Here is a 25420-nt window from a genome sequence, read left to right on the forward strand (position 1 = left end):
TGGAGTAACCCTGGATTGTAAACTGTCATGGTCAAAACATATTGATACAACAGTAGCTAAGATGGGAAAAGTCCATAATAAAGCGCTACTCTGCCTTCTTAACAACACTATCAAAAAGGCAGGTCCTACAGGCCCTAGTTTCTACCTTCTTAACAACAAGGCAGGTCCTACAGGCCCTAGTTTCTACCTTCTTAACAGTACTATCAACAAGGCAGGTCCTACAGGCCCTAGTTTTCTAACTTCTTAACAGTACTATCAACAAGGGCAGGACCTACAGGCCCTAGTTTCTACCTTCTTAACAACACTATCAACAAGGCAGGTCCTACAGGCCCTAGTTTCTACCTTCTTAACAGTACTATCAACAAGGCAGGTCCTACAGGCCCTAGTTTCTACCTTCTTAACAACACTATCAACAAGGCAGGTCCTACAGGCCCTAGTTTTGTCGCACCTGGACTACTGTTCAGTCGTGTGGTCAGGTGCCACAAAAAGGGACTTAGGGAAATTGCAATTGGCTCAGAACAGGGCAGCACGGCTGGGCCTTGGATGTACACAGAGAGCTAACATTAATATGGAACAGCTGGGACTGTGAGGCAACACAAACATAGGCACAGACACATGCATACACACACACATGATAACATACGCACTATACACAAATGGATTTTGTACTGTAAATATGTGGTAGTGGTGGAGTAGAGGCCTGAGGGCACACAGTGTGTTGTGAAAACTGTGAATGTATTGTAATGTTTTTAAAATGGTATAAACTGCCTTAATTTAGCTGGACCCCAGGAAGAGTAGCTGCTGCCTTGGCAGCATGAGGATTCATAATAAATACAAATACAAATGTTTATGATAGTTTATAGGCTCCAAACTGTCAATTGTATTCATTGGAGATACATTGTTTTTCAATATGTGGGATCTCTACGGCTCAGACAGAGACTACTAGTCACTTGGTATTGGTAAAGATGACCCCTTGGCCCTCGCTGATCCCGCTGTGTTGAGCACAATCCCAGTGGTCTTGTGGATTAGAATGAGGTTTCCCCCTAGACACTGCTCTACAGTCAGTTTTGTGTTTTTCCTCTCAGTTCAAGTTTAGGATTTCACGAGGGTAAGCGGATCCTAGACCTGTCCCCAAGAACCATTACAACAGGACCAAACGCCTAGCAGCTGACCACTCGGATCCTATCCGTCACACGCTGCAGGGCCACTCTCTCCCACAGCTGACACTTCATCCCCAATGGGACAGGACACACCGGCACCCCCTACTCCTAGTCCTCTTCCTCCTGACGATGGCGCTGATGACTGCCACTAGCACAGCTAGCGTGATGAGGAGACATGCAGCGAAGAACAGCAGGGGTTTGTTCTCTGAGATGCGAGCGCAGATGGAACACACCGTCCGGCGGTTGCTGACCCTACAGGAAGATGTGATGCTGTTGCCAGGGAAACCACTGCAGTCAATGATCCCTCGGTAGGCTGCGATGGAGGTTTTGGGTTGGGACTGGTGGTGGAAAGAGGTGAAGAGGCCGAACTGAGGGACGTGTCGATCCTGCAGTTTCCAGATGTAGAAGCCCTTTAGGTTGACTCCATCCAACTGACGAGCTGGAGTGGAGAGAAGACAGGGAGAAGTGGGAGGTCAGAATCACTATTTCTACATACAGAAAAGCCACTTTAAGCAATACCAATAACAACAAGCTGTAGCATGTGTGGGGGCCATAAACCAACTGAGGCTTTATTGTGGCTACAGTACTGCACAGAATGTTTGTCTCAGTACAACGGGACAGTTCTCACTGGGATTCACTTTAGGATCTCAAAGGTTCCTCATACAGTAAAGTCTGTGAGTTTACTGTGTTTTCATTGAAAATGAGAATTTGTTCTTAACCTACTTGCCTAGTTAAATAAAGGTTAAAAAACMCAGGAATCGCTGAGCGGTGGTTGCATGTGACTCCAGGAAAGGGTTGGCGGGTTCTACCCAGTCTTCGTGCAGGGCCAGGGACACGTCCTCTCTGTTGGCTGAGATACTCCCTCTCATAGAGCCGCCAGGCCTTAGTGTGGGCCAGCAGAAGGCTATGGGCTGCCAGATGCTGCTCCTCTCCACTCCATCAGTCTGTTGGGCTCATTGATGGTGATCCAGTAACTCACCCAGGGCCCCAGCCCTGTAGCAGAGGGCTGCATAGCTCTGGAAGGCCTCCACCATGCTCCGGTTCAGCCAGCCTCTGGAGCCATGCACCAGGCCAGGCAAGCCCAGCAGAGGGGCTCTGTTCGTGGGGTAGTAGAGGGTGACCATGGCCTCCACGCCCTGCTTGCGGAGCTCAGTCAGGGGACAGCGATAGTATCTGTTAAAAAGAGTTTGAAGTTATTTAAAATGCAAAGTTTATCCATTCAGGCGTGCATTCTAGTGTATGTTTGCATGTGTATTAAACATTGAATACGCACTATACAGTGTGCGTCTACCTCAGGGCCTCTGTGTTCACATTAGACAGATCTCCATGGGGCAGGATGAGGGACCAGTTTAGAGCGAAGCGGTAGTGAGATGCCCCTGTGGACTCAAAGAGGCCCAGGTGATCTCGGATGGCCAGGTAGTTATCCTGGTGTGGAGCTTGACCCCTTGGACAGGACGCAGCGCCCTGTCCCCTGTCAGGTTCCAGCGGTACAGATGGGGGTCCAAGAATTGAGGGGAGAAGGGGTGGAAATTAACCTTTAATAAAGGAGAACAAGAATATAAATGTTTGTGTTAATTTCTTACAAGGTGTGTAATGACCTAGCTTGCGTATTGTTCTGTTCGAGATCGAGTGCAAAAAAAAGCAGAGCAGTTTTACTAAATAAAATCACAATCTCCTCCATTTTTCCTTTCTCCTCCCTCTCATCTCTGCATCCTGTCCTCTTCTCATCCCCTCACCTGTAGGGTTGAGTCGGCCACGCCCCAGTGGAAGTCACATGGGAAACACCCTTTGACCTCTCTGGTGGTCTCATCGCCAGGGAAACCGTTGTCCTTGACGACCTGCCTGTAGAACTGAGAGGTGGTCTTTGGGACCCTGGTTGAGTTGGCCTGACTGAAGTCTATATAGAACAGACCTTGTCACGCTGTAGCCGTAGTTCCACTGAAAACCATCCACCAGAGACCAGGCTGTGTAGCCAAACACTCTGACACTGTCAAACACCATCGCTGGACACAAACAAACACAGAGAGAATTAAATGAGGAGACACAGTTACCACAGAGGTAGAAATAGCACAACAGTGCAGAGGTTAAATATATTAAAAGGGGTCAGTCTGTCAAATATACTCTCTTGTTGACCTCTGTTTTCCCTAACCCTGCCCCCTCCTCTACCCCCTCCTCCCTCCTCACCTTGCAGCACCTGGTTGATGAACCTCGTCATCAGGTAGATAGCGACTGTATCCTCCCTCTCCACAGCTGCATCTGAGAACCAGCCCCCCTCCGCCACCAGCACTGGAAGGTCCCCGTACTCCAGCCGCACCCAGCCCAGTACCCGCCTCAGGTCTGGGAACACCAGGCTCTGGCCCAGACACAGATAGTTAGGCCCAAAGGACAGGGAAAAGAAGTCAGCTGTTCCCCTCACCCAGAGCTTCTCCTCAGGGGTGAACTCAGGAAGGAGCCATCTATGAGTGGATCTCATAGAGGCTTGGCAGTCTCCGTCCACGAAGTTGGGATTGGCGAACCAGCCAGGCACCGCCTCCATGGACTGCTGGCAGAGGGAACCCAGGACGAGGGACACCTGACCCTTCTGAGTCGGGTGGAAGTGGGTGTTATATGTGTGCCACGCTTTGGCATGCGCCTGTAAATGTGTCCATGAAATGGAGGTCAGTTAAACATGCACTGCATTATGGCAGAGACATTGCACATACTACAGACATTGGACCTGTACAGTGTCTAAGTATGTGCTGGGACATAAGTGATTATTAATGAAGCCTGATATCTTCCTAACCTACTGCTGTGCTGTGGTGCCGGCCGGCCCGCCCACAAAACTGCTGATGTCACAGGCTTTAACCCCCAGTGTCTCCTTAAGTGTCCTGTTTACTGTTCACAGTACTGCTGCTGTAATAAACCTCATAGCAAACGGTAAACACACACGGTAACAAGAGGTCAATGACTGCTAATAGCTGCTGAAGGAGCACAGTGAATATATCACTGTGTAAGCACAGCATGTACCATGGCTGTTAAAGCTTTATGTCTTCACTCATTTTCTTTGCAATGTCTTGAACCCAATGAAAAACGCAAACATTCATTGACCACTGATAAAACCTACAGAAGTTCAAAGACTAAAGTGAAGTTCAAAGTCTGACTAAACGGGGTCTCAGTTTCAATCTATCCAAAGGGTTCTAATTCACAACATAACCCCCTATCCCCTCTCCCAAATAGGCACAGATAGTCATTGCCCTTTTACACAGAACTGGGAACAACTTTCCCTTACGAAATCCTAACCATTCCCATTGGAAGAAAATAAAATACTGACCTAATATTTGCGTCTAGGGGCAACTTCAGACTTCTTCTGACCCTTGACCAGTGGTGGAAAAAATATCCAATTGTCACACTTGAGTRAAAGTAAAGATACCTTAAAAGAAAATTACTCAAGTAAAAGTGAGTCACCCAGTAAAATACTACTTGAGTAAAAGTCTAAAAGTATTTGGTTTTAAGTATACTTAAGTATCAAAAGTAAATGTAATTACTAAAATATACTTAAGTATCAAAAGTAAAAGTATAAATAATTTCAAATTGCTTATATTAAGCAAACCAGTAGGCACCATTTTTATTTTATTTTTTTACCGATAGCCAGGGGCACATTCCAACACTCAGACATAATTTTAAAATGAAGCATGTGTTTAATGAATGTGCCAGATCAGAGGCAGTAGGATGACCAGAGTTGTTCTCTTGATAAGTGTGTGAATTGGAMCATTTCCCTGTCATGCTAAGCATTGAAAATGTAACATGTACTTTTGTGTGTCAGGGAAAATGTATGGAGTAAAAAGTACATAATTTTCATTGGGAATGAGTCACACGGAATCAGAATGACGCTGTTGAGATGAAGCAGGTACGGGGAGTAAAACATTTAATTATAACGGACAGAGACGAGACAGGAACAGCGTCAGAAACAAATTCAAAAGACAAAAACAAAACAATGCAGCAGTGGGGAACAGAGCTGGGGAACTGACAAATATAGGGGAGGAGATAAACAGGAGATAAGTGAGTCCAGGTGAGTCCAATAACGCTGATGCGAGTGACGAGGGAAGGCAGGTGTGCATGATGGATGGCAGGAGTGCGTGATGCAGGGTAATCTGGCGCCCTCAAGCGCCAGGGAAGGGAAAAGCGGGAGCAGACGTGACAGAATGTAATGAAGTAAAAGTAAAAGTTGTCAAAAATATAAATAGTAAAGTAAAGTACAGATACCACAAAGAAATACTTAAGTAGTACTTTAAAGTATTTTTACTTAAGTACTTTATACCACTGACCTTGACCCTGACTGACACAGCCTGAAGATGTTGTGGAATACAATGAAAGGGGCGGTGGAGTCCCCTGTCTCTCCAGGCGCGTGAACTCCCGTCCCGTACCCCTGGACAGCCACCAAGGTATGGGTTGTGCATGGTGATCCAGTACCTCACACGTCCCCCGTATGTCTGGAACAGAAGGCAGCATGTCAAACAACCCCACCAGGGTGTCATTCCTCCAGCCCCCAGTGCTTCTGCAGGGCCTGGAGAAGGTCCCAGAGGAAAAGGGTCATCACCAGCTCAATGCCTCTCGAGCAGTTTCCAATACTGCTCCACAGCCACCATATTTGGCTGACTAGTGGCCTCCCCGTCAGGGAAGATACGGGGCCAGGAGAGGGAGAAGGCATAGGAGTGCATCCATATGTACCCCAGTGCCTCAACATCCTCCTCCCAGTGGGTGTAGCTGTCACTGCCTGTGTCTGTGACACCTCAGTGGGTGAAGTGGTCCCAGATTGAGGGGCTTGTCCCGGTCCGAGGCCCCCTTGGGTCTGGAAGGCGGAGGTCCCAGTGCCCCAGAGGATCCCTGGAGGGAAAGTCACATTGACAAAGGACCGGCTCTGGTTGTAAGGCTCTGKGGTGGAGGGCTKCTGCCACTGCCTCCTGCCCTCACCCAGGGAACAGAAAGCCCCGTCCCAGACGATCGCTTCCAGGAGGAGCGAGAGATGGTATGTTACCATATTGCAGCCAGAGTAAGAAGAATGATCCGCTCCAGAGATTTCAAAAATCCTTTAGAGAAAGATAATCCTTTAAGAAAAGCTGGTCTCAGTCTGAGGGACTGTTCCTGTGTGAGTATGAGGGGTCCGGATGTGAAGAATGTGAGGGATCCATGATGGAAGAATAGAAGATGAAGGGATTGAAGCGAACGAGTATAGGAGACTGAGACGTCAACATGTGGAGCCTAGGAGAGGAGCGAAACACTATCAATCTGACCGACGAACCTGGTTGGACTTACCTATCTCTCTCTCTCTCTCCTTTACTCTGTCCTCCTCCCTCTCTCTCTCCTTTACCTCTATCATCCTCCCTCTCTCGCTCTCCTTTACTCTGTCCTCCTCCCTCTCTCTCTCCTTACTCTGTCCTCCTCCCTCTCTCTCTCCTTTACTCTGTCCTCCTCCCTCTCTCTCTCCTTTACTCTGTCCTCCTCCCTCTTTCTCTCCTTTACTCTGTCCTCCTCCCTCTCTCTCTCCTTTACTCTGTCCTCCCTCTCTCTCTCTCTCCTTTTCTCTGTCATCCTCCCTCTCCTCTCTTCCTTTACTCTGTTCCTCTCCCTCTCTCCCTCCTTTTACCTTCTGTCCTCCTCCCTCTCTCTCTCTCTCTACTTTACACTGTCCTCCTCTCTCTCCTTTACTCTGTCTTCCTCCCTCTCTCTTTCCTTTACTCTGTCCTCCTCCCTCTCTCTCTCAGAGCAGATTGTGGATAAATACTTTTTAAATCTTTCCATGTGTAAAATACTAAAGACATTTTTGGCACATTTTTGTAAAGAAAATGCTATCCAGAATAAAACACTTACAGCATATCAACAATTCACTCTGGGGAAGTCTCGAGAATATATCTAAGGATAACCACACAACATTTGGTGAATATAGATGCATCACCATGAATTCAAAGTTACTACATATAGTCCAGTTTGTTACATTCTCTATGAAATGGGCTTTTAAATTATGTGTAATTCAATGTAATGTGTTTTGAAATTATGGATTTATGTCCATATTAAAGTGGTTACAATTCATGACATTTTTATGACAGTTGTGTGATATACTGAAGAAAATATACATTTTCATCAGGACTTTTACATTTTTATGTTTGCTTTTTGAAAATACTAATATTAATGGACCAAAATACCAACACATCTGAAAATTGATAGGTAGATGCAAAAATGTAATTTCAGCCTGTGGTCCCCGGCATAAAGGGTTCAGCTGTGGGGCACATCCACAAGACAAAACTCATGCTCCAATTGGATGACCAATTTAACCATGGTGCACAAAGAAATCTGAGGAAAAATGCACAGTTCCATCTGATTTTATGGCCAAATCAGTCCTTACTGTTATCCTAGATTTGATAAAAGACAATGACAGGTGAAAACCAACATGATGTTCCACTTGACAAATTGTGTGTCTGTGTGTGTGTTTGCCTATCTTTGATCTAATCTTAGGCAGAGCCGAATTAATGCAGGGGTTTAGCGGGACTAGGACCCAAGAGGCAGCAAAAATAACAAAAATACAGATAATGGAAATACAGTATATATTATGTAATATATATATTTAATGTTTTAATAATTTGGCCACAAAAGATCAATAGTTTACAAAAAACATAAGTGTGAATTAAATTTCATCACAAGCAAATACAGGTAACTGCCAAAATAAAATAAAAGACAGGGTGTTTGGCCACCACAAGCTGCCAGAACAGCTTCGATGCGTCTTGGCATAGATTCTACAAGATGACCTAAACCATGTCAGGAAAATGCACCCCACACACCATAACATATCATTTGTATCCCTCATTTACTCAAGTGTTTCCTTTATTTTGGCAGTTACCGGTTGCCTATAGTTGGGAAGGCCACAACTTGGCCAGCATCTGAGCCAAATATTCAGCTTGTTGTGTCTTGACCATAGACATTTAATCCATAGAAGGGCTTTCAAACAACTAATTTGTCTGCTGAAAAGAGAAGACTAATTTGTCTGCTGAAAAGAGAAGACTAATCTGTCTGCTTGGAAGTAGAAGACTAATTTGTCTACTGAAAGGAGAAGACTAATCTGTGTGCTGAAAGGAGAAGACTAATCGGTTCTGCTGAAAAAGAAACTAATTTGTCTGCTGAAAGGAGAAGACTAATCTGTCTGCTGAAAGAGAAGACTAATCTGTCTGCTGAAAGGAGAAGACTAATCTGTCTGCTTGAAGTAGAAGACTAATTGTCTACTGAAAGGAGAAGACTAATCTGTGTGCTGAAAGGAGAAGACTAATCTGTCTCCTGAAAAGAGAGACTAATTGTCTGCTGAAAGGAGAAGACTAATCTGTCTGCTGAAAGGAGAAGAACTAATCTGTCTGCTGAAAGGAGAAGACTAATCTGTCTGCTGAAAGGAGAAGACTATCTGTCGCTGACGGAAGAAAACTAATCTGTCTGCTGGAAGGAGAAGACTAATCTGTCTGCTGAAAGGAGAAGACTAATTTGTCTGCTGAAAGGGGAAGACTAATCTGTGTGCTGCAAAGAGAAGACGAATCTGTGTGCTGGAAAGAGAAGACTAATCTGTGTGCTGAAAAGAGAAGACTAATCTGCTGAACCAATAGAAGAAAACAAATCTCAACAACTTTTTTTGTGAACAGCAATACTGTTTTTCAAAGTAGCTCATCTTGAGATATGTAAATTGTTTGTCCCATGTTTAATGAGCTGAAATAAAAGAGCCCAGAAATGTTCCATTCGCACTAAAAGCGTATTTCTCTCAAATGTTGTGCACAAATTAGTTTACATCCCTGTTAGTGACCATTTCTCCTAGACTAAGATAATCCATCCACCTGACAGGTGTGGCATATCAAGAAGCTGATTAAACAGTATTATCATTACACAGGTGTACCTTGCGCTGGGGACAATAAAGTCCACTCTAAAATGTGCAGTTCTGTCACACAACACAATGCCACAGATGTCCAAGTTTTGAGGGAGTGTGCAATTGACATGCTGATTTCAGGAATGTCCCCCAGAGCTGTTACCAGAGAATTTAATGTTAATTTCAATACCATAAGCCACCTCCAACTTAATTTTAGAAAATGTGGCAATATATCCAATTGGCCTCACAACCGCAGACCGCATACCTTTTCTTGCCACTGTAAATGGCGGACTCCCTCAGAGGCCCATATGCATGAATGCGCACTCTCGGAGGTGTATATTCATGCCCATGCTTCAAAGGCGGTGTACCAGTGAACGCTGCCATGAGAACAGCACACTATAGATGGGTTGGTTGTTTAGCAACAAAACCGACGCACGCGCAACTACGGGGCAAAACAGATGAGGTTGGCCTAGATTGTTAACATGTAAACTATATTTTGTCTCTAATGTTTATTGAAAACATAAATACATTTGCACATAAATGCACTTGTCTCTCAAATACATCGTTACAGTTGTTGGTTTTCTAGATAGCGAATGTCTGCAATATGAGCATTGACATGAAATCAGTCAAAACACCTCAAAACAAGACATTGTGTCAAGATCAAGATGTAACTAGCTGAAACTAGGCACTTACGATTACCCACATAGACATTTCTTGTCATTGTTGGTAGCTATCTGCCATCCAGAATCCAACTTCTCCCTTCTACCCCATTGAGCGTATGCATCGTTTTCGTGAGCTGTCAGCTAACGTCTATAAAGTCAGCACCGCCACCGGGGCTGGGCAGAGTGAAGTGGGAGTGTTTAAACGTGCACTTAACGTGGCATGAGGCCGTACATTCCTTGTCCTGTCAATGTTGACACGTAATAGGTTGGTTTTAGAAGATTGTCTCTAAGTATAATTTGTATGGCTCGTTGGTCTAGGGGTATGATTCTCGCTTTGGGTGCGAGAGGTCCCGGGTTCAAATCCCGGACGAGCCCGACTTTTAAAACGTTTGGGCTTTTGTCGTTATATCCTCCATGTTTGTAAAAATGTGTTCTCTTGATTTATCTTTTTAATCAATAAAAATCAATAAGTTAAATCTATTTACCTATTTAATATCTTTATAATGAAGCAATAATGAAGTAATATATTATCATAGCCACTAGTCGATGCCAAATCCACAGACGTGGCAAAATCTCAACTTCGTTGCCTGTCAAACTCCTCTATCTCTGCCCATCACTGTGAATTAAATGGAAGAAATTAGAAAGATGTGTGTAAAGGAGGAACATGTTTCCTGCACATTTGAATGGCCTGGTTTCAAGTGTCTGTTTCCCTCTGCTCAACATTTACTGTATGCTCAGAGAGGAAGTGTTAAACATGAGACTGATAAGGTAATAGTATGAGTTTGAAAGCAACACAATAGCAAAGGCAGAGAAAAGAGAGATAAAGCTGAAAGGAATGAGAGAGACAGACTGACTGAATATCATTTCAACAACAAAAAACACAGCTTGAAAAGACACTGAATAGGACAGACAGGTCAGTCTTTCCTTTTTTCCCGCTTTCTGTGTGTGTGTGTGTACATGTAACGCAAGTACTGTATAATAGACCAAAAAAGCTGAAGAGTCTATTCAAGAGTCTATAAAAAAACACAAGGAAGCTCTATTTTGTGAATAAGGATGACGTTCATAATTAAAACAGGAACCAAAACATTTATTCACATTCTAATGTAACCCTTTACATTTTATTGTGATTCACAAACACACTGTGTACTGAACCTCTTTTACAAAACCAATGCTTTTTACATTTTCTCTCCCTCTTCCGCTTGATTATCTCCATAGATGAGGAATGTGGCCATCACCCTCTGGGCAGTGGCTGTGTTAGTGGGAGGCCATCGCAGCAACCTCTCCTCCTCAGAAATATACACCCCCATTGTCAACCTCTCTTCCAAAAACCTCTCCTTCCCCAGAAACCTACCGCCATCCACCTAAGCCCCGGACCTCTCCCAGAACAACATACACAAACTCCCCCATGAGAATTTCCAAGTGACCACTCACCGGTCTTGGAATGTCTTGGAGGAGATAGATCCGGAGACATTCCATCCAACTCCACTCCTGGAGAGTCTGGACCTCTCCCACAACCGTCTCCAGAATCTCACTGATCAACGGTACTTGCTGTTCATACAGAACCTGAGAGTTCTAGATCTTACCTTTAACCTGTTCCACACCATTAACCTGGGGTCAGAGTTCTGCAGCCTGGGAAAGCTAGAGAGTCTGGGGCTCGGAGCAAACATCACGGTGGAGGATTTCATCAACATCCCTGACGTACACCTGCAAACTTTGACCCTTCGTCTGGAGAACTTCACAGCCTATGAGAGTGGCAGTCTGGGTGACATCCAGGCAGAGAAGGTCCGCATCGGCCTTACGAACAAACCCACTGACCAAGATCTGATCGGCTAAGGTTGATGTTYAACGAGGTCGAGCTGATGGGTATGAACCTGAAGGGCGACCACAGTTACCTGGTGAAACTTTTGAAGGGGAGAGGGGCTGTCAACACCTTACATCTTTACCTAGCCAATATGATCATCACTTGGGAGCACTTGACCAACACCGTAAACGCTGTGTTCCAATCCCCCATCGCCCACCTGAGCACTTCAGACATGGCTATCCACATCCAGTCTTTCAGTGACACCCCAGGAAGAGACACATTCGAGAGAGGGGGGTTACCTTTTTCTTCTCCCTGGAAGCCCTCTGTAATTTCTTCATCAACATGCCTGTGGAGCGCCTGGCGATGACTGACACGTCCATCATACACATGACCTGCCCCAAGTTGCCCAGCGGGATACTGCAGCTAGACTTCTCAGACTGCACCCTGACTGATACGGTGTCCTCCARAGTAGAACTGCAAATCGCTGTGGAGTGTACAACCCTGGATAAAAAGGACATCCTGGCTCTAAGAGGGAACAACCTCAAGAACCTTCAAATCCTGAGCAAGTGTTCAGCACATGAGCTCTCTGCGTCACCTGGACCTCAGCCTCAACTCGTTGGTTTACAGCGGCCAGGAATGCCACTGGCTGGAATGCCACTTGCTGTCCACCTGAACCTATCCTCCAATGGGCTGAGCGAATTGGTATTCAGCTGCTTGCCGAACAGCACCCCCACCCTGGATCTCCAGAACAACCAGATCTCCAATGTACCAGAGGCGCTGCTGGCCCTAGACTCTCTCCTCGCTCTGTACCGGAGTACCAATCGGCTGAGGAAACTCCMGGTGAGGAAACTCCCGGTGTGCGCTGGATTCCCACACCTTAAGTATCTCCTGCTCACGGAGAACTTCCTCCATGCCCCGTCTTTGACCGGTCTGGGGGCCTGCCCTGTTCTACGGGTTCTAGACGCCAGCAGAAACCCCTTCACCTGTTCCCTGAGAGGATTCAGGGATCTGGGTACTTTTGGGACTGGGCTGGGCAGCAGACACACAGGAATCCAACTTCTCCACTGGCCACGAGCCTACCACTGCAGCTACCCCGAAGTCTGAGGAACTCCACACACTAGAGGGCTTCCAGATCCAGGAGATATCCTGCAACGTCGGCCTGCTGGCAACGGCCATCTGGTGCCCAGCGGTCACAGTTATCATTGTTATGGCGACTCTGTGCCACCACCTGGACGTTCCGTGGTACCTRGGTATGATCTGGCAGTGGACCCAGGCCAAGCACCGTTCCAGGACCCAGCAGGTCCGGCCCCAGGACCTGGAGGGGGTGTTGTTCCACGCCTTCGTGTCCTACAGCCAGCATAATGCARACTGGGTCAGGGGCAGTGGTGTAAAGTAATTACGTAAAAATACTTTAARGTACCACTTAAGTAGTTTGAGGTATATGTTTATATTTTTGACAACTTTTACTCTATACATTTTCCCTGACACCCGAAAGTACTCGTTACATTTTGAATGCTTAGCAGGCCAGGAAAATGGTCAAATTCATGCACTTATCAAGAGAACACCTGGTCATCCCTACTGCCTCTGACGGACTCACTAAACACAAATGCATCTTTTGTAAATAATGTCTGAGTGTTGGAGTGTGCCCCTGACTTCAAACTAGAAAATGGTACCGTCTGCTTTGCCCCTTTACTCCTACCTACATGTACATATTACCTCAATTACCTCAACTAACCTGTACCCCCTGACACAGTACCGGTACCCCCTGTATATACTGTAGCCTTATTATTTTATTGTGTTACTTTTTTAAACTTTAGTTAATTCAGTCAATATTTTCTTAACTATATTTTTCTTAAAACTGCATTGTTTGTTAAGGGCTTGTAAGTAAGCATTTCATGGTAAGGTCTACTACACCTGTTGTATTCGACGCATCTGACAAATACATTTGTTTTGATTAATAAAAGGAATTTTAAATGATTTATGCTTTTACTTTTGATACTTAAGTATATTTAAAACCAAATACTTTTAGACTTTTACTCAAGTAGTATTTTACTGGCTGACTTTCACTTGAGTAACTTTCTATTAAGGTATCTATACTTTTACTCAAGTATGACAATTGGGTACTTKTTCYACAACTGGTCAAGGGCCAGCTCTTGCCAACCTGGRGAACTCTGGCGGGGGGCTCCACATCTGTCGCCATGAGAGGGACTTCGTCCCAGGGAAGACGATCGTGGAGAACATCATCCAATGTGTGGAGAGGAGCCGGCGATGTGTGTTCATCCTCTCTGGCCACTTCGTCCGGAGCGAGTGGTGCTACTACGAGCTGTACTTTGCCAGCCATCAGCGGCTGTCCTGTGGGTTTGACAGTGATATCCTGGTGGTATCCAGATATCCTGGGGCCTCTGTCTCAGTACATGATCCCTTCCAAGTACTAGCAATRAAGGCTATGATGGGCAGGCACACCTACCTGGAGTGGCCCCAGGACAGGGGCAAGCACAGGCTGTTCTGGGCCGACCTCAGGGCTGCACTGCAGTGGAGAACTCAAGAAAGAACTGTTGTTTCCAAACAGTCAGGTTTAATGGAGAATTCATATAAACTAACATCTATTTTACTACAGATTTATTAAAAAGAAAAACAATAAAACATTATCTAACAATATTAAGCTCACATTTGTCAACTTTCCAACAATCTCACAATGATTTAGAACCTCTTTTTTTATTTTTTTTATACGCTTCACAAAATGATCCAACTAGGCAAAGTAAACAAAATGTATCAAGATAGCCAATGAAAGACACACTAGACAGCAAATACAGACACACTATACACCACCAATACCTGTTAAGAATCCTCAGAAACAGTATGCTCCCCAGGTACAGAACCTTCTCTGAAAGTACATCCTCTGAAAGTAGCCATCTAAGTTTAAGGCAAGAAGCACAAAAAGTGTCCAATATTTTACCCTCATGAAAATAGCACCATAAATAAAACCTTGAAAGAGGAAAACAAAGAATCTGCCTCTTTCTAATTATGTGTGTTATTTGGTCATAGAGGCTGTTCAGGGGTCAGGAGTTCATTTGTCAGGTCTGATGGAAGACGACGATGGTCTTCTGGGCACACAAGCTGCAAGGAAGACCAGGCTTTCACTGTGGACATTAGACCCATAAGCCTGGGCTCCTGGTCTCAACAGGTTCAAAAGTCAGATGTCTGAGGTTTAAAGGTGAAGGGGTCAAAGATTAGGTGTCAGATCAGGGCAGGGACTGGATGATGATGATCTTCTCATTGACACAGAAGCGGTGGAGGACAGTGTATAGGTTCTCCCCGCAGCGTGACACCTGTCTCTCCATGGCCAGACGGAAGTCCTCCTTCACCCCTTTAGTGATGCCACGCGTCACCGTGTGGTGCCTACAGGGCAGAGGAAGCCAGACAATGGGTGTGAGAAAGAAACCATTTCTAAAATCTTCATAGAAAAACACATGTTCATAATTTTATAATTTTTAATTTCAGACATTTGATAATGTTCATTTTTCTCCAAACCTCTACAGTAACAGTTGAAAACACCAATTTATCAACGAGAAAACATAAAATGACACAACATCAAGGAAACAACATGTTTCCCCAAATACAGTATTCATAGTTTTGAGATGGAATGAGAGTATAGGGTATCTACCAACCAGGCAAAATTTAGACGGGGAAGATTCAACAACATCAAAAACAGTAACACATAGTCAAACGTGAATGTTCACAAATGTAATGACAACTACAGATATGAAAAATACAACCAAAATTGACTTTAAAAACATCAGTAACGACCACATAAACGGATGCAATGGGTCAAACGCCTTCTCCAAAATAAAACACGACAAGGACTCGATGAAAACGACAGACCGAAAACCAAAATTAGGTTTGGGGCAGAGGGATGGAGAGAGTGTTTGGGGTAGGGGTGGTGGGCAGGGGTACCTGTCGGTCGTCTGCACCCCAGGTAGCAGCAGGGTGTTTAACTCCCCACCCAGGGCGGGACTAGGGTTCCTGAGGACAGTAAACACCAACATTCATCAACTCACGCTCCGGGTTAGAAGTTGCCCTTAAGCACAAATCTAGGATCAGCTTACCCTCTACAAATCTTTACGTTTAACATTATGAGGAAGCATGAAACTGATCATAGATCAGTGTCTAGAGGCAACCTCATTCTACTCCTCAACTCGCACTGAGAGTGGTGGCATTCAAACAACCTAAACAACTTTTTTTCGACCTTAGATAGACAACGCTTTGTACCGCTAACCCTTTCTCAACATAACGCCTGACAGCTGAGCTGCTATTCGCTACATCTATGTGAGCATGACTGCGTACAATACATAAGCATCTGCCAGTGGGAGGGGCTTACTTGATTAGCATTCCCTGATTGGGCAGTAGTTCCAGTTGGACCCGCCCCCCCTCCGTAGTGCGCAGGTATGCAAACTCCTCCAGCATATCAATATCTGAACGAGTTAAAGTCAAACAGAGAGAAAAAAAGCTAAAAAGTGTCTGTAATCCCCAGTCGTTCTCATATCTGCTCAACCAACTCGTTAGTCTTGGATTGTTTTAGATTTAAAAAAAATGTTATATTGTTTTAGCTATACTGTATGATAAGGATACTGGTGACATAGTTGAAGAAGTTCTCATACTGGAAGCTGCCCTGCTGACAGATCTTATCAATGGCTTTCAGAAACAGAGACTCGCCCTGTGGCCAATCGTGTTGCAGGAGCACCACCACGTGACCCAAGGAGAGGTCATCTCGGCTGTCCGTGAAGGCACGAAGCTGATATGATAAAAATGAAAATAGGTTATTTGAGTTTAAGGGGAATTAAAACCCTTATCAAAATAGTTCTGTGTTTAGCCTTATTTGTAAGGGCAGGGTTGAGGTACCTTGAAACAGGCGAACATCAGCTGAAGACAGAATGGCAGAATCGCTTTACTCGTACAGGGCAGCAGTCTCAGATCATTGCCTAGCAACAAAAATACACCACATTGTAAGCATGGACATAAAACAAAGACATTTGAAGATATCTCACACACAGTGAACCTTACCTTTCCTGGGCTTGTTTCTGGCTTTGCCCGATTCATCAGTGTTCTTGACTGGATCCTGGTTTTGGGGGACCAGCCCACCAACTACATCAAGTAACTTTTCACACGCCATCTGATACAGACGGAGACACAGAAAAACAGTGACGCAATCTCTCTCTGGTTGTATGCATGTTTCTGGATGAGATCTCTTTATGTGCATACCCACCCTGTACTCTCCCAGTGCGTAGTGGCAGGAGGCCTGCTGTATAAGGGTCCTGTGGTGCTCCAGGTTACCCTGTCCTGGGGAGCTCTGTCCAGGCTGAGGCTGCTGAAACCCAGACATCTGGAGTAGGCTGGACAAGGCCTTACGGTAATGACCCTGGAAGAGAGGACACACACACGGGCATTGAACACAAATCCATGGACATACACAGACAAACATTTACATACACAACACTGATGAACTCCTAACGAACAATGATCATTATTTATGTTTACCTGGTATATGATCATATCTGTGAAGAATATTCTGAACCACAGCCAGTTGTCTGTCTTCCAGGAGGAACAGATCTTGTTGAATTCTAGAGAATGGGTGTGAAAATATTTAATCAGAACGACAAACATTTGCTTAGACAGGACACGCATTTAGAGAGCACGCAGTTAGGAGCTGGGGGATGTATTTGGAGGGCGTACCGGTCCCCAGGCTGTCGTGGGACTGGAGGAGATCCCAGCTCTCCCTGGCCAAACGGAAGCTCTCCAGAGTCTCTGCCCAACCGGGCATCTCTGTTTTGTTGACCATGATGTTCCGGCCACGCCCCTTCCCCAGGCCCTCGTCATCATCTGAGCTCTGAAGAAACACCCAAATACATGCATGAGCATGTACACACACACATAGTCCACAATGACTTCCCATCTATCCTCTCACCATGGTCTTCTCCCGGCCGTCGGCCAGTTTGCGTTTCTTGTGAGCGTGTTTCCCTGCTCCCCTCTCCAGTTCTACCTCACTGTACACTGAGCTCAGGTCCTCCAGCAGTATCCACGACCCAGAGGCCAACGCATTCACACCTGCAACACACACACACACACACACACACACACACACAAATTAATACACAGACCCCACACAAACAACCTCACTGTAAACTAAGGAGAGCCTCAAACAGAATCTCCACAAGACCAACGCTCAAAGGACAAAATTGACATTTTCACAGTCATGTGAATACAAATACATATGAATACACAGGGGGAGAGACTGACCGTGAAACAGAGCAGGCTGTACAGCTGAGACGTAGAGGTAGGCACTGCGGAAGAGGACCAGCGAGGCACAGATGACCACCTGACTGCAGCACCGCGACCTGGTCTCTCCCTCTAGACTGGGCAGGTAGCAACACAGCTCCTTAACCCACTGCAGCATCTCCACGTAGCCCCTACAAAACACACACGTAAACAGTGATGCACACACTTTAACACCCAGCATTATCCTGCAAAACACACACATGCATAGAGTATGTATAGGCTAACCACTCACAAGTAAAAACACACACACATTCACTTCAGTTACACACACATACTGGTAGATCATCTGTGCTCCTACCTCTGTCCCTTGTCCCCCTGCCACTCGCAACGAGCCCCCACCACTGCCAGGATATCCAGCAGTCTCTCCCAGGGCTCAGCCACCAACGACGACTTCTCCGACAGCCCCTCAATCACATAGCGCTGGGACCCCCGAGACACACTGGGAGACTTCAGCCCACCACCCTCCTGAGAGCCTGAGCGAAGGGAGAAGATTAGTACAGAGCAACGTCATTGGACTGTGAAACACGTGGAAATGGAAAGTGTAAGCAAATGTGCAGAAAGAAAAGAGGGAGAAATTGAGGAGGGTAAAAGAAAAATCATGAAACTAGCTGATGGCATGCAAGTAGTAGCAATGTGGAGGTGGCATGCAATGAGAAAAGAATTTAGATCAAATGCAGATATTATAAATAGTACTCAGCTACCGTTTAGGGCTTTGCCCTGCAGCTGTCCGTCAGCAGACGGGCCCCGCGTGACATAACCGATGTAAAACTCTGCTGCTTTCAGCATGTACTTCAGCAGCAGACTGGCAGGCAGACGCATGTCCACGTTGTTTATGATCAACGGGAGAACGTCACACACTGTGAGAGAGGAAGAAAAGTAACATAGAATGCACATATAGTTACTTTACATTTGTCTTCTTTTGAGGTCCAAATGAACTCGGTTTTGATCATCTGATTCAGAGAAATCTCTCACCAAACAGCTTCCTGAAACAGTTGACAGGTGTCTCCAGTTTTTCAGCCGTCTCCGCCTCCAATAGGGAATCTCCCAAGTTGACCTAGAATGCGAGTGCAAACAAAGCTACAGATAAATTATTCTGTGTTATTGAACACGGTGTTGAAGGTCAGAAGTGAGAGGTTACGTACCCCGTGTTGGACCACAGACTCTGGGAAGCGCCTGAGCAGTAACAGAAGCATCTCAGCCTTCTCCAGGGTGTTGAAGCACTGTTCTGTGGCCTTCAGCAGCACCTCACACTGCACTGGGCCAGGCAGGGTTTCAAACAGACCTACAGTAAACACACACAATACAGTGTTAACACTTCTAACATTTCACTCAATCAGGAAAGATCTCATGTTGCTCTAACACACACACACAGTCCTCACCTCGTAGGAACTGAGCCTGTTTGTCCTGACAGTCGCTCCGCAGGGCAGCTGTGATGACAGTAATCTCCCGCCACACAACAGGCTGATCAGGGAAATTGATGAACCTGAAGGACACAGCACACACAACAGCATTTACATCAGTCATCAACAGTACTGTGTGCAGAAGTAGCGAGATAAGAACGTTCACTCACATGTCATACAGCAGTCTGCCCGCTGAAGCCGTCTTCTCTGCATTTCTCTCAATGGTGTACATCTCATGCTGTCAAGACAAGAGACCAATGTGACATTCCATTCCAGCCTTTGTGCTACAAAGCCAATGACCAGACCTCTTGACAGAGACTAGCTGGACTACTACATGTGTTCCAAATGGCTCGTTAGTAATTTGTCAAACACGAGTTTAGTCCGCTAGCGTTTCAATGTCATTCACTAGACGCAGCTTACCTGAATATTAAAGTCCGTGGGATAGAGGGTTCGAGCGGTTATCAGCCAAGCCTTGGCTGCACACGGGTCCTCGGACACTAGATCCCGAGCCCGTTTCACTAAAAACTCGCAGTCCTTTTGTGCTGACATATTTGCTCGTATTATTGAAGTCCGTGAGGTACAGGGTTAGTGCGGTTATCAGACATAAACAAACCAAAATATGAATTTCCTATTGTTGAAATTGGGGTATTTGTTTATCGCTCCGCTCAATGGCAACCTTTTGATGACATCACGACTTGCAGTCGCAGATGTGATGTCATTGGGCTCGAGGGATCGTATTTCCAGGTAAATGCTGCCACCTGGTGCAATGACAGAATATTGCACACATAAAATGAAGGGCGAATCTTGAGAAAAACGCGTCAACGCAAAATAAAAAGCACGAGTTTTTATTAAATAATAATAATAATAATTTAACCTTTATTTAACTAGTCAAATCAGTTAAGAACAACTTCGTATTTACAATGACGGCCTACCCCGGCCAAACCCGGGGTAGGCAATTGTACGCAGCCCAATGGGACTCCCAATTACTGCCGGATGTGATACAGCCTGGATTCGAACCAGTGACTGTAGTGACGCATCTTGCACTGAGATGGAATGCCTAGACCGCTGCGCCACTCCATTCTAGTCATGGATTTATCGCTCAAAATATAATCCATTGGAGGGGCAAATGTTATTTTGTCAAATATACATTGTAAACCTGTTTCAAGAGAACCAACAGGAATAGCCTGAAACTTTCCACCAAAAACTGTGGTGGAAAATAAATTAAAACATGTTTTCTTTGCGCAGGCGCCGTGGTCGTAGGAAATGCCCGCTATCTGCATCGCTATTGGTTTTCCTTCCTGCCTGTTTCACCAGAATCCCATCTGAGATCGACACAGCAGACTGTACGACCTAAAATAAGATATTTTCTTTGGTAAAATTACGGTTTCTTCGTGGCAAGGCAAAAGGCAACGGCTGGAGTTAACGCGGCAAGTAAAGTTGGATACGAGGGACATAGTTTTTAAATATAGTATTATAATTAGCTTTTTAATTTTTTTACGTTTACCACGACAGCTTGTGTGGTTTAAAAACAAGTCAAGTTGTCAGCTTTGACACAGTAGTGCAACATGCTAGCTAACGTTAATAACTAACTCGCTAGCACAAGGCCTGCAAACTGTAGCTAGCAGAGTCAAAAGGCTGTTAATAACAATAGCTTGCTAATGAAGTCTTGACTGTCAAGATTAGCCATGTCACTGGCTAGTAAAGGGCCCTCATTGATGTTAGCTAGATAACTGGCTTGTTAGTTTAGCGACACCTTTCACCTGGTTAACACAACCAGTCATAATTATGGATAAACTCCGCCCATTTCCACAATTTCTCTAATTAACATTTCATGTGAAACCTAACCTTAAAACCACATGCCTAACCATAACCTTAAATTAGGACCAAAAATCAAATTCTCATTGTTAATTTTGACTTTGTGGCTATGAAATCTGACTTAGTACCTGTGATGTCTAACGTTAGTCTAGTGGAAACCCGTTCACCAATCATTTAGCATTTTATTCTACCGTTCTGAACAAGACAAATTTAGCACAGTTTTGTCCTGTGCTTTGGAGTTCGTAAACAAACTAATTCAGAATAATCAAGATTGGATTGTGCAAGTGTGTAATCTTTGGAAATAATACATTATGATAGATTACAAATCAGATTTGAGCATGTCTTTCTTTCAACTTTGTGTGCATCATTTGGAAGGTGCGTCACATAGCATATCCATGACAGCATTGGCAAGCAAATTGGGAGTTCCTAGAAGGCGTTACCCAAGATCCTTTAGCAAGAGTACAATGATCAGACCTGTTTTTTACGGTGTCTGGATCAGACTCGGCAACCAGGTTCAGGACAGTTCTTTGTACAAGGTGACAACTTGACCTCTAATGACCCTTCAGTGACACTTCTACCACCCTCTGACCTACACTACATGACCAAAAGTATGTGGACACCTGCTCATTGAACATTTCATTGTTAAATCATGGACATTAATATGAAGTTGGTCCCCCCCATGCTGCTGTAAAAGCAACTCTTCTGGGAAGGCTTTGCGCTAGATGTTGGAACATTGCTGTGGGGACTTGCTAACAATCAGCTACGAGCATTAGTGAGGTCGGGCACGGATGTTGGGTGGGTAGGCCTGGCTCGCATTCAGCGTTCCAATTCATCCCAAAGTTCTTCCACACCGATCTTGACAAACCATTTCTGTATGAAACTCGCTTTGTGCACTGGGGGCATTGTCATGCTGAAACAGGAAAGGGCCTTCCCCAGACTGTTGCTACAGTTGGAAGTTGGAAGAACAGACTTGTCATTGTATGCTTTAGTGTTAAGATTTCTCTTCACTGAAACTAAGGGGCCTAGTCCGAACCATGAAAAACAGTCCCAAACCATTATTCCTCCTCCACCAAACTTTAGTTGGCACTATGCATTGGGGCAGGTAGTGTTCTCCTGGCATCCGCCAAACACAAATTTATCACTGCGATGTTTTCACTTCGCAGTGACAGCACTTGCAGTTGACCGGGGCAGAAATTTGACTAACTGACTTGTTGGAAAGGTGGCATCCTATGACTGTGCCAAGTTGAAAGTCACTGAGCTCTTCAGTAAGGCCTTTCTACTGTCAATGACTGTGCCAATTTGAAAGTCACTGAGCTCTTCAGTAAGGCCTTTCTACTGYCAATGTTTGTCTATGGAGATTGCATGGCTTTGTGCTCAATGTTACACACCTGTCAGCAACAGGTGTGGCTGAAATAGCCAAATCCACTAATTTGAAGGGGTGTCCACATACTTTTGTGTATTTAGAGCATGCTCTCTGTGTAGGACCTTGTGTTTTCAAGACAACTAGGCTGCATAACATCAAGGCAGATGTATAAATTATTTATAATAATGTGTATATATACACGTCATTGATTTTAATTCCCCTTCTGATGAACAAATAGCGCCTTTGTCTAAGAACCCTTGAACATTAGACCCAAGTGTTATGCAATAATTCTTATCACGGAGGTGGTAACGGCGGCAAATTTCAATAGAGGCAGCAGCACTTAACTGGATTGTGTTAGTTCGTGGTGCACTGGACTGCAATACCAAACCTGCTTACACAAGATCCTTCTTACATTGGCAACCTGGTCATTGTTTTATAGAATATTAGTATCAACTCTAGTCATACCCAGGGGAGAATAACTGCCCCCTCTCATTGAAGCCACGGCAGTTGAAGGCCGAATGCGGTACTGCAGGCAGTGAAGAATTTTTTTTATTTAGAAGACATTCATGGTACCAATAATTGCTTCTAATACACCAGATGTATGTCCTTGAACCTATTTATTTTAAAATCGCACACAGAAGTTATAATTTAGTTGCTAATGGCAGCCTGCTGTATACCGGTCGGCCTTAATGAGATGGGGCAGCACTGAGCTAGCCTGCAACGTCACTTCCTGGCGTAGCTCAAACTGTGAATGTTATGTCTCCATGAGACGCCATCGTAACCGACTTAACTCAATATCGCATTGAAGCCAAATTTYCACATTGGAATGAATGGTGTCAAGTGATCGATGGCTTTATCCATTCATATATATACACAGTCATTGGTCCTACCGCAGTGCAGAACCTGATGCCTTCTGGATACAAGCCTCGTTGTCACACAATCCTTCTCTACTATGCATGAGGGAGTTTTTGCAGACTGGTTGACCATCCATTTACAATGTTATTATAGCCATGGCATGTTTTGCTGAGAGGAACAGGAAGCTTCCATTCACACAGTTTCAGCATCAATAGATAATATTGCATTTTAAATATGTGGATTTTCAATTTAATATTTTTTTAAATTCCCTCCCACAGGTTGAAAATCATCCAAGAGGTCGTCTCCCCAGCGGTGATGTTTGTGGCGTAGGCTCAGGGTGTGTCTCACCTCCCATGGCTGTTACCACCATGGACCCAGAGTCAGCCCGCACATCACAGCCCCAGGGCTCCCTTGGTAAAAGTGGGGGCTCCCTGCTATCTGGCAGGGGTTTGGTGGCAGCGCTCACCCCTCGAGGGAAGCACTATGCATGTGGTTCCATAGCTGCCTTCACCAACATCATGGTGACATTCCCCATCCAGAAAGTTCTGTTCAGGCAGCAGCTGCACGGTGTGCGGGCCAGAGAGGCCGTCGGACAGCTCCAACGGGACGGGATGAGGAACCTCTACAGGGGGCTGCTCCCTCCTCTTCTCCAGAAGACCACCACGGTAGCCATCATGTTCGGCCTGTACGAGGACTTCTCCCATGTCTTACTTGACCAGGTGTCCACAGGCAGCGGCATTCCCGAGCTGGTGACGCGGAGCTTCGCAGCTGCGCTGGCAGGCACGGCAGAGGCTGCCCTGATGCCGTTTGAGCGGGTGCAGACTCTCCTCCAGGACCACCGGCACCACGGCCGCTTCCACAACACGGCCCACACCTTCCGGACGCTCCTAAGCGAGTACGGTGTGAAGGAGTGCTACCGCGGCCTGGTGCCAGTCTTAATAAGAAACGGTCCCAGTAACATGCTGTTCTTCGGGCTCCGCGGGCCCATCAAGGAGCAGCTCCCTGAGGCCTCCAGCCGGGCCGGCCACCTGGTCAATGACTTTGTGTGTGGAGGGGTGCTGGGGGCGGCGCTGGGGATCATGTTCTACCCGCTGAACGTGGTGAAGTCCCGTGCCCAGTCCCAAGTTGGGGGTGCGTTCCGGCCTTGTGGGGAGGTGTTAATGATGGTTTGGCGGGAGAGAGGCGGCAGCGTGGCCATGCTGTTCAGAGGGGCCCACCTCAACTACCACCGCTCCCTTCTCTCCTGGGGCATCATCAACGCCACATACGAGCTGCTGCTCAAAGTGTTCTGATATGGAACGGGGGATAGAAAGAGGGGGAGGTGTAGAAAGAGGGCGTGAGAGAAAAAATGAAAGACTTGGGTAAGTGTTGTTTGAGTGTGAGGATGATCGCAATTTCTTTTGTTTTATTGGATCCCCATTAGCTGTTGCACAAGCAGCAGCTATTCTTCCTGGGGTCCATACAAAAYATCAATAGACAAGAACAGCTCAAGGACAGAACTACATWAAAAAAAGGGAAAAAAAGCACCTATAGCATTCATATCAATGCATACACACAAACTAGGTCAAATAGGGGAGAGGCGTTGTGCYGCGAGGTGTTGCTTTATCTGTTTTTTGAATTGATGCTGTCTCGTGTTTGGCACTTGAAACTGATGTGCCCACTGCCTACCCAAAAAGGTCCAGATAGTTTATGTGGGGGGTAAGTGTCTACGGCAAGCAGAAGAGGACAAAGGGTATCTGAAAGGTGAAGTTTCTCTACTGACAATGGCCATCGGGTCTGTGAGATGAATTGCCGGTCTTGTTTAAAGTCACAGTATCAAAGTGAGAGGTCTGGGTCCAACGAAAGCCTTCAATCTTTTTTTTATTTTTATAAATGTATCACTTGAAATGGATTTGACAAATGATTGACATTCTGTAAGTACCTTTCCCATTGTAGTCTGATGTGGTACCCAACAAAGTTTCAGAGGCAGTTTCACAGGGGGTAAGCCTTTTCAGTGACCAAGAGCACCTCTTAAAGAACTGTGCATTGTATTGACCAGTGTTTCTGTGTGCATTGATTATTAGTCCCTTCAACCCCTGCTTTCCCTGCTCTGGTTCTCTGACTGTGAGCTCTGCTATTTACCATGTCAGTCATCTTGCATTATGCACAGATTTGACCA

At 45.5% G+C, this 25420-nt stretch overlaps 2 protein-coding genes, 1 non-coding gene and 2 pseudogenes across 4 annotated transcripts; 3 read left to right on the forward strand and 2 right to left on the reverse strand.

Moving 5' to 3' along the window:
• Positions 1-269: 269 nt before the first annotated feature.
• LOC111967155 (beta-klotho-like) lies at positions 270-6177 on the reverse strand (annotated as a pseudogene).
• Positions 6178-9998: 3821 nt separating this feature from the next.
• trnap-ugg (transfer RNA proline (anticodon UGG)) lies at positions 9999-10070 on the forward strand. Its single transcript has one exon. It is a non-coding gene; the product is annotated as a tRNA-Pro (tRNA).
• Positions 10071-10910: 840 nt separating this feature from the next.
• On the forward strand, positions 10911-14657 carry LOC111967156 (toll-like receptor 6; annotated as a pseudogene).
• ints10 (integrator complex subunit 10) lies at positions 14101-19910 on the reverse strand. Of its 2 annotated transcripts, XM_023992372.2 has the most exons (18): positions 19650-19910; positions 19400-19467; positions 19209-19312; positions 18972-19111; positions 18802-18883; positions 18531-18686; positions 18128-18302; positions 17791-17960; positions 17459-17598; positions 17227-17380; positions 17032-17114; positions 16760-16912; positions 16558-16666; positions 16396-16475; positions 16126-16288; positions 15875-15968; positions 15451-15519; positions 14192-14895 (listed from the first exon to the last, which is right to left on the reverse strand). In XM_023992372.2, exons 1-18 carry the CDS (start codon positions 19776-19778, stop codon positions 14739-14741), a joined length of 2226 nt encoding a protein of 741 aa, XP_023848140.1. In that variant the 5' UTR covers positions 19779-19910; the 3' UTR covers positions 14192-14738. The 2 variants fall into 2 exon arrangements, with proteins under 2 accessions (XP_023848141.1, XP_023848140.1); XM_023992373.2 differs by lacking the exon at positions 15451-15519 and having other exon boundaries at positions 14101-14895.
• Positions 19911-20567: 657 nt separating this feature from the next.
• Positions 20568-25135, forward strand: LOC111967399 (mitochondrial nicotinamide adenine dinucleotide transporter SLC25A51). The gene is made up of 2 exons (XM_023992374.3): positions 20568-20656; positions 23541-25135. The coding sequence occupies exon 2, from the start codon at positions 23616-23618 to the stop codon at positions 24552-24554; it is 939 nt and encodes a 312-aa protein (XP_023848142.1). The 5' UTR covers positions 20568-20656; positions 23541-23615; the 3' UTR covers positions 24555-25135.
• The last annotated feature ends 285 nt before the right edge of the window (positions 25136-25420 follow it).

This window comes from Salvelinus sp. IW2-2015, linkage group LG8, assembly GCF_002910315.2.
Source record: "Salvelinus sp. IW2-2015 linkage group LG8, ASM291031v2, whole genome shotgun sequence".
NCBI lineage: Eukaryota > Metazoa > Chordata > Actinopteri > Salmoniformes > Salmonidae > Salvelinus > Salvelinus sp. IW2-2015.

What these genes read in the sequence shown, in the direction of transcription:
- ints10 (XM_023992372.2), bottom strand. Translation starts at nt 19,778, where the DNA reads ATGTCAGCACAAAAGGACTGCGAGTTTTTAGTGAAACGGGCTCGGGAT. An exon ending in GGCAGACTGCTGTATGACAT is followed by an intron (nt 19,313 to 19,399) that starts GTGAGTGAACGT and finishes TGTGTCCTTCAG; the next exon opens with GTTCATCAATTTCCCTGATC. An exon ending in CAGAAACAAGCCCAGGAAAG is followed by an intron (nt 16,476 to 16,557) that starts GTAAGGTTCACT and finishes TTTTGTTGCTAG; the next exon opens with GCAATGATCTGAGACTGCTG.
- LOC111967399 (XM_023992374.3), top strand. Translation starts at nt 23,616, where the DNA reads ATGGCTGTTACCACCATGGACCCAGAGTCAGCCCGCACATCACAGCCC.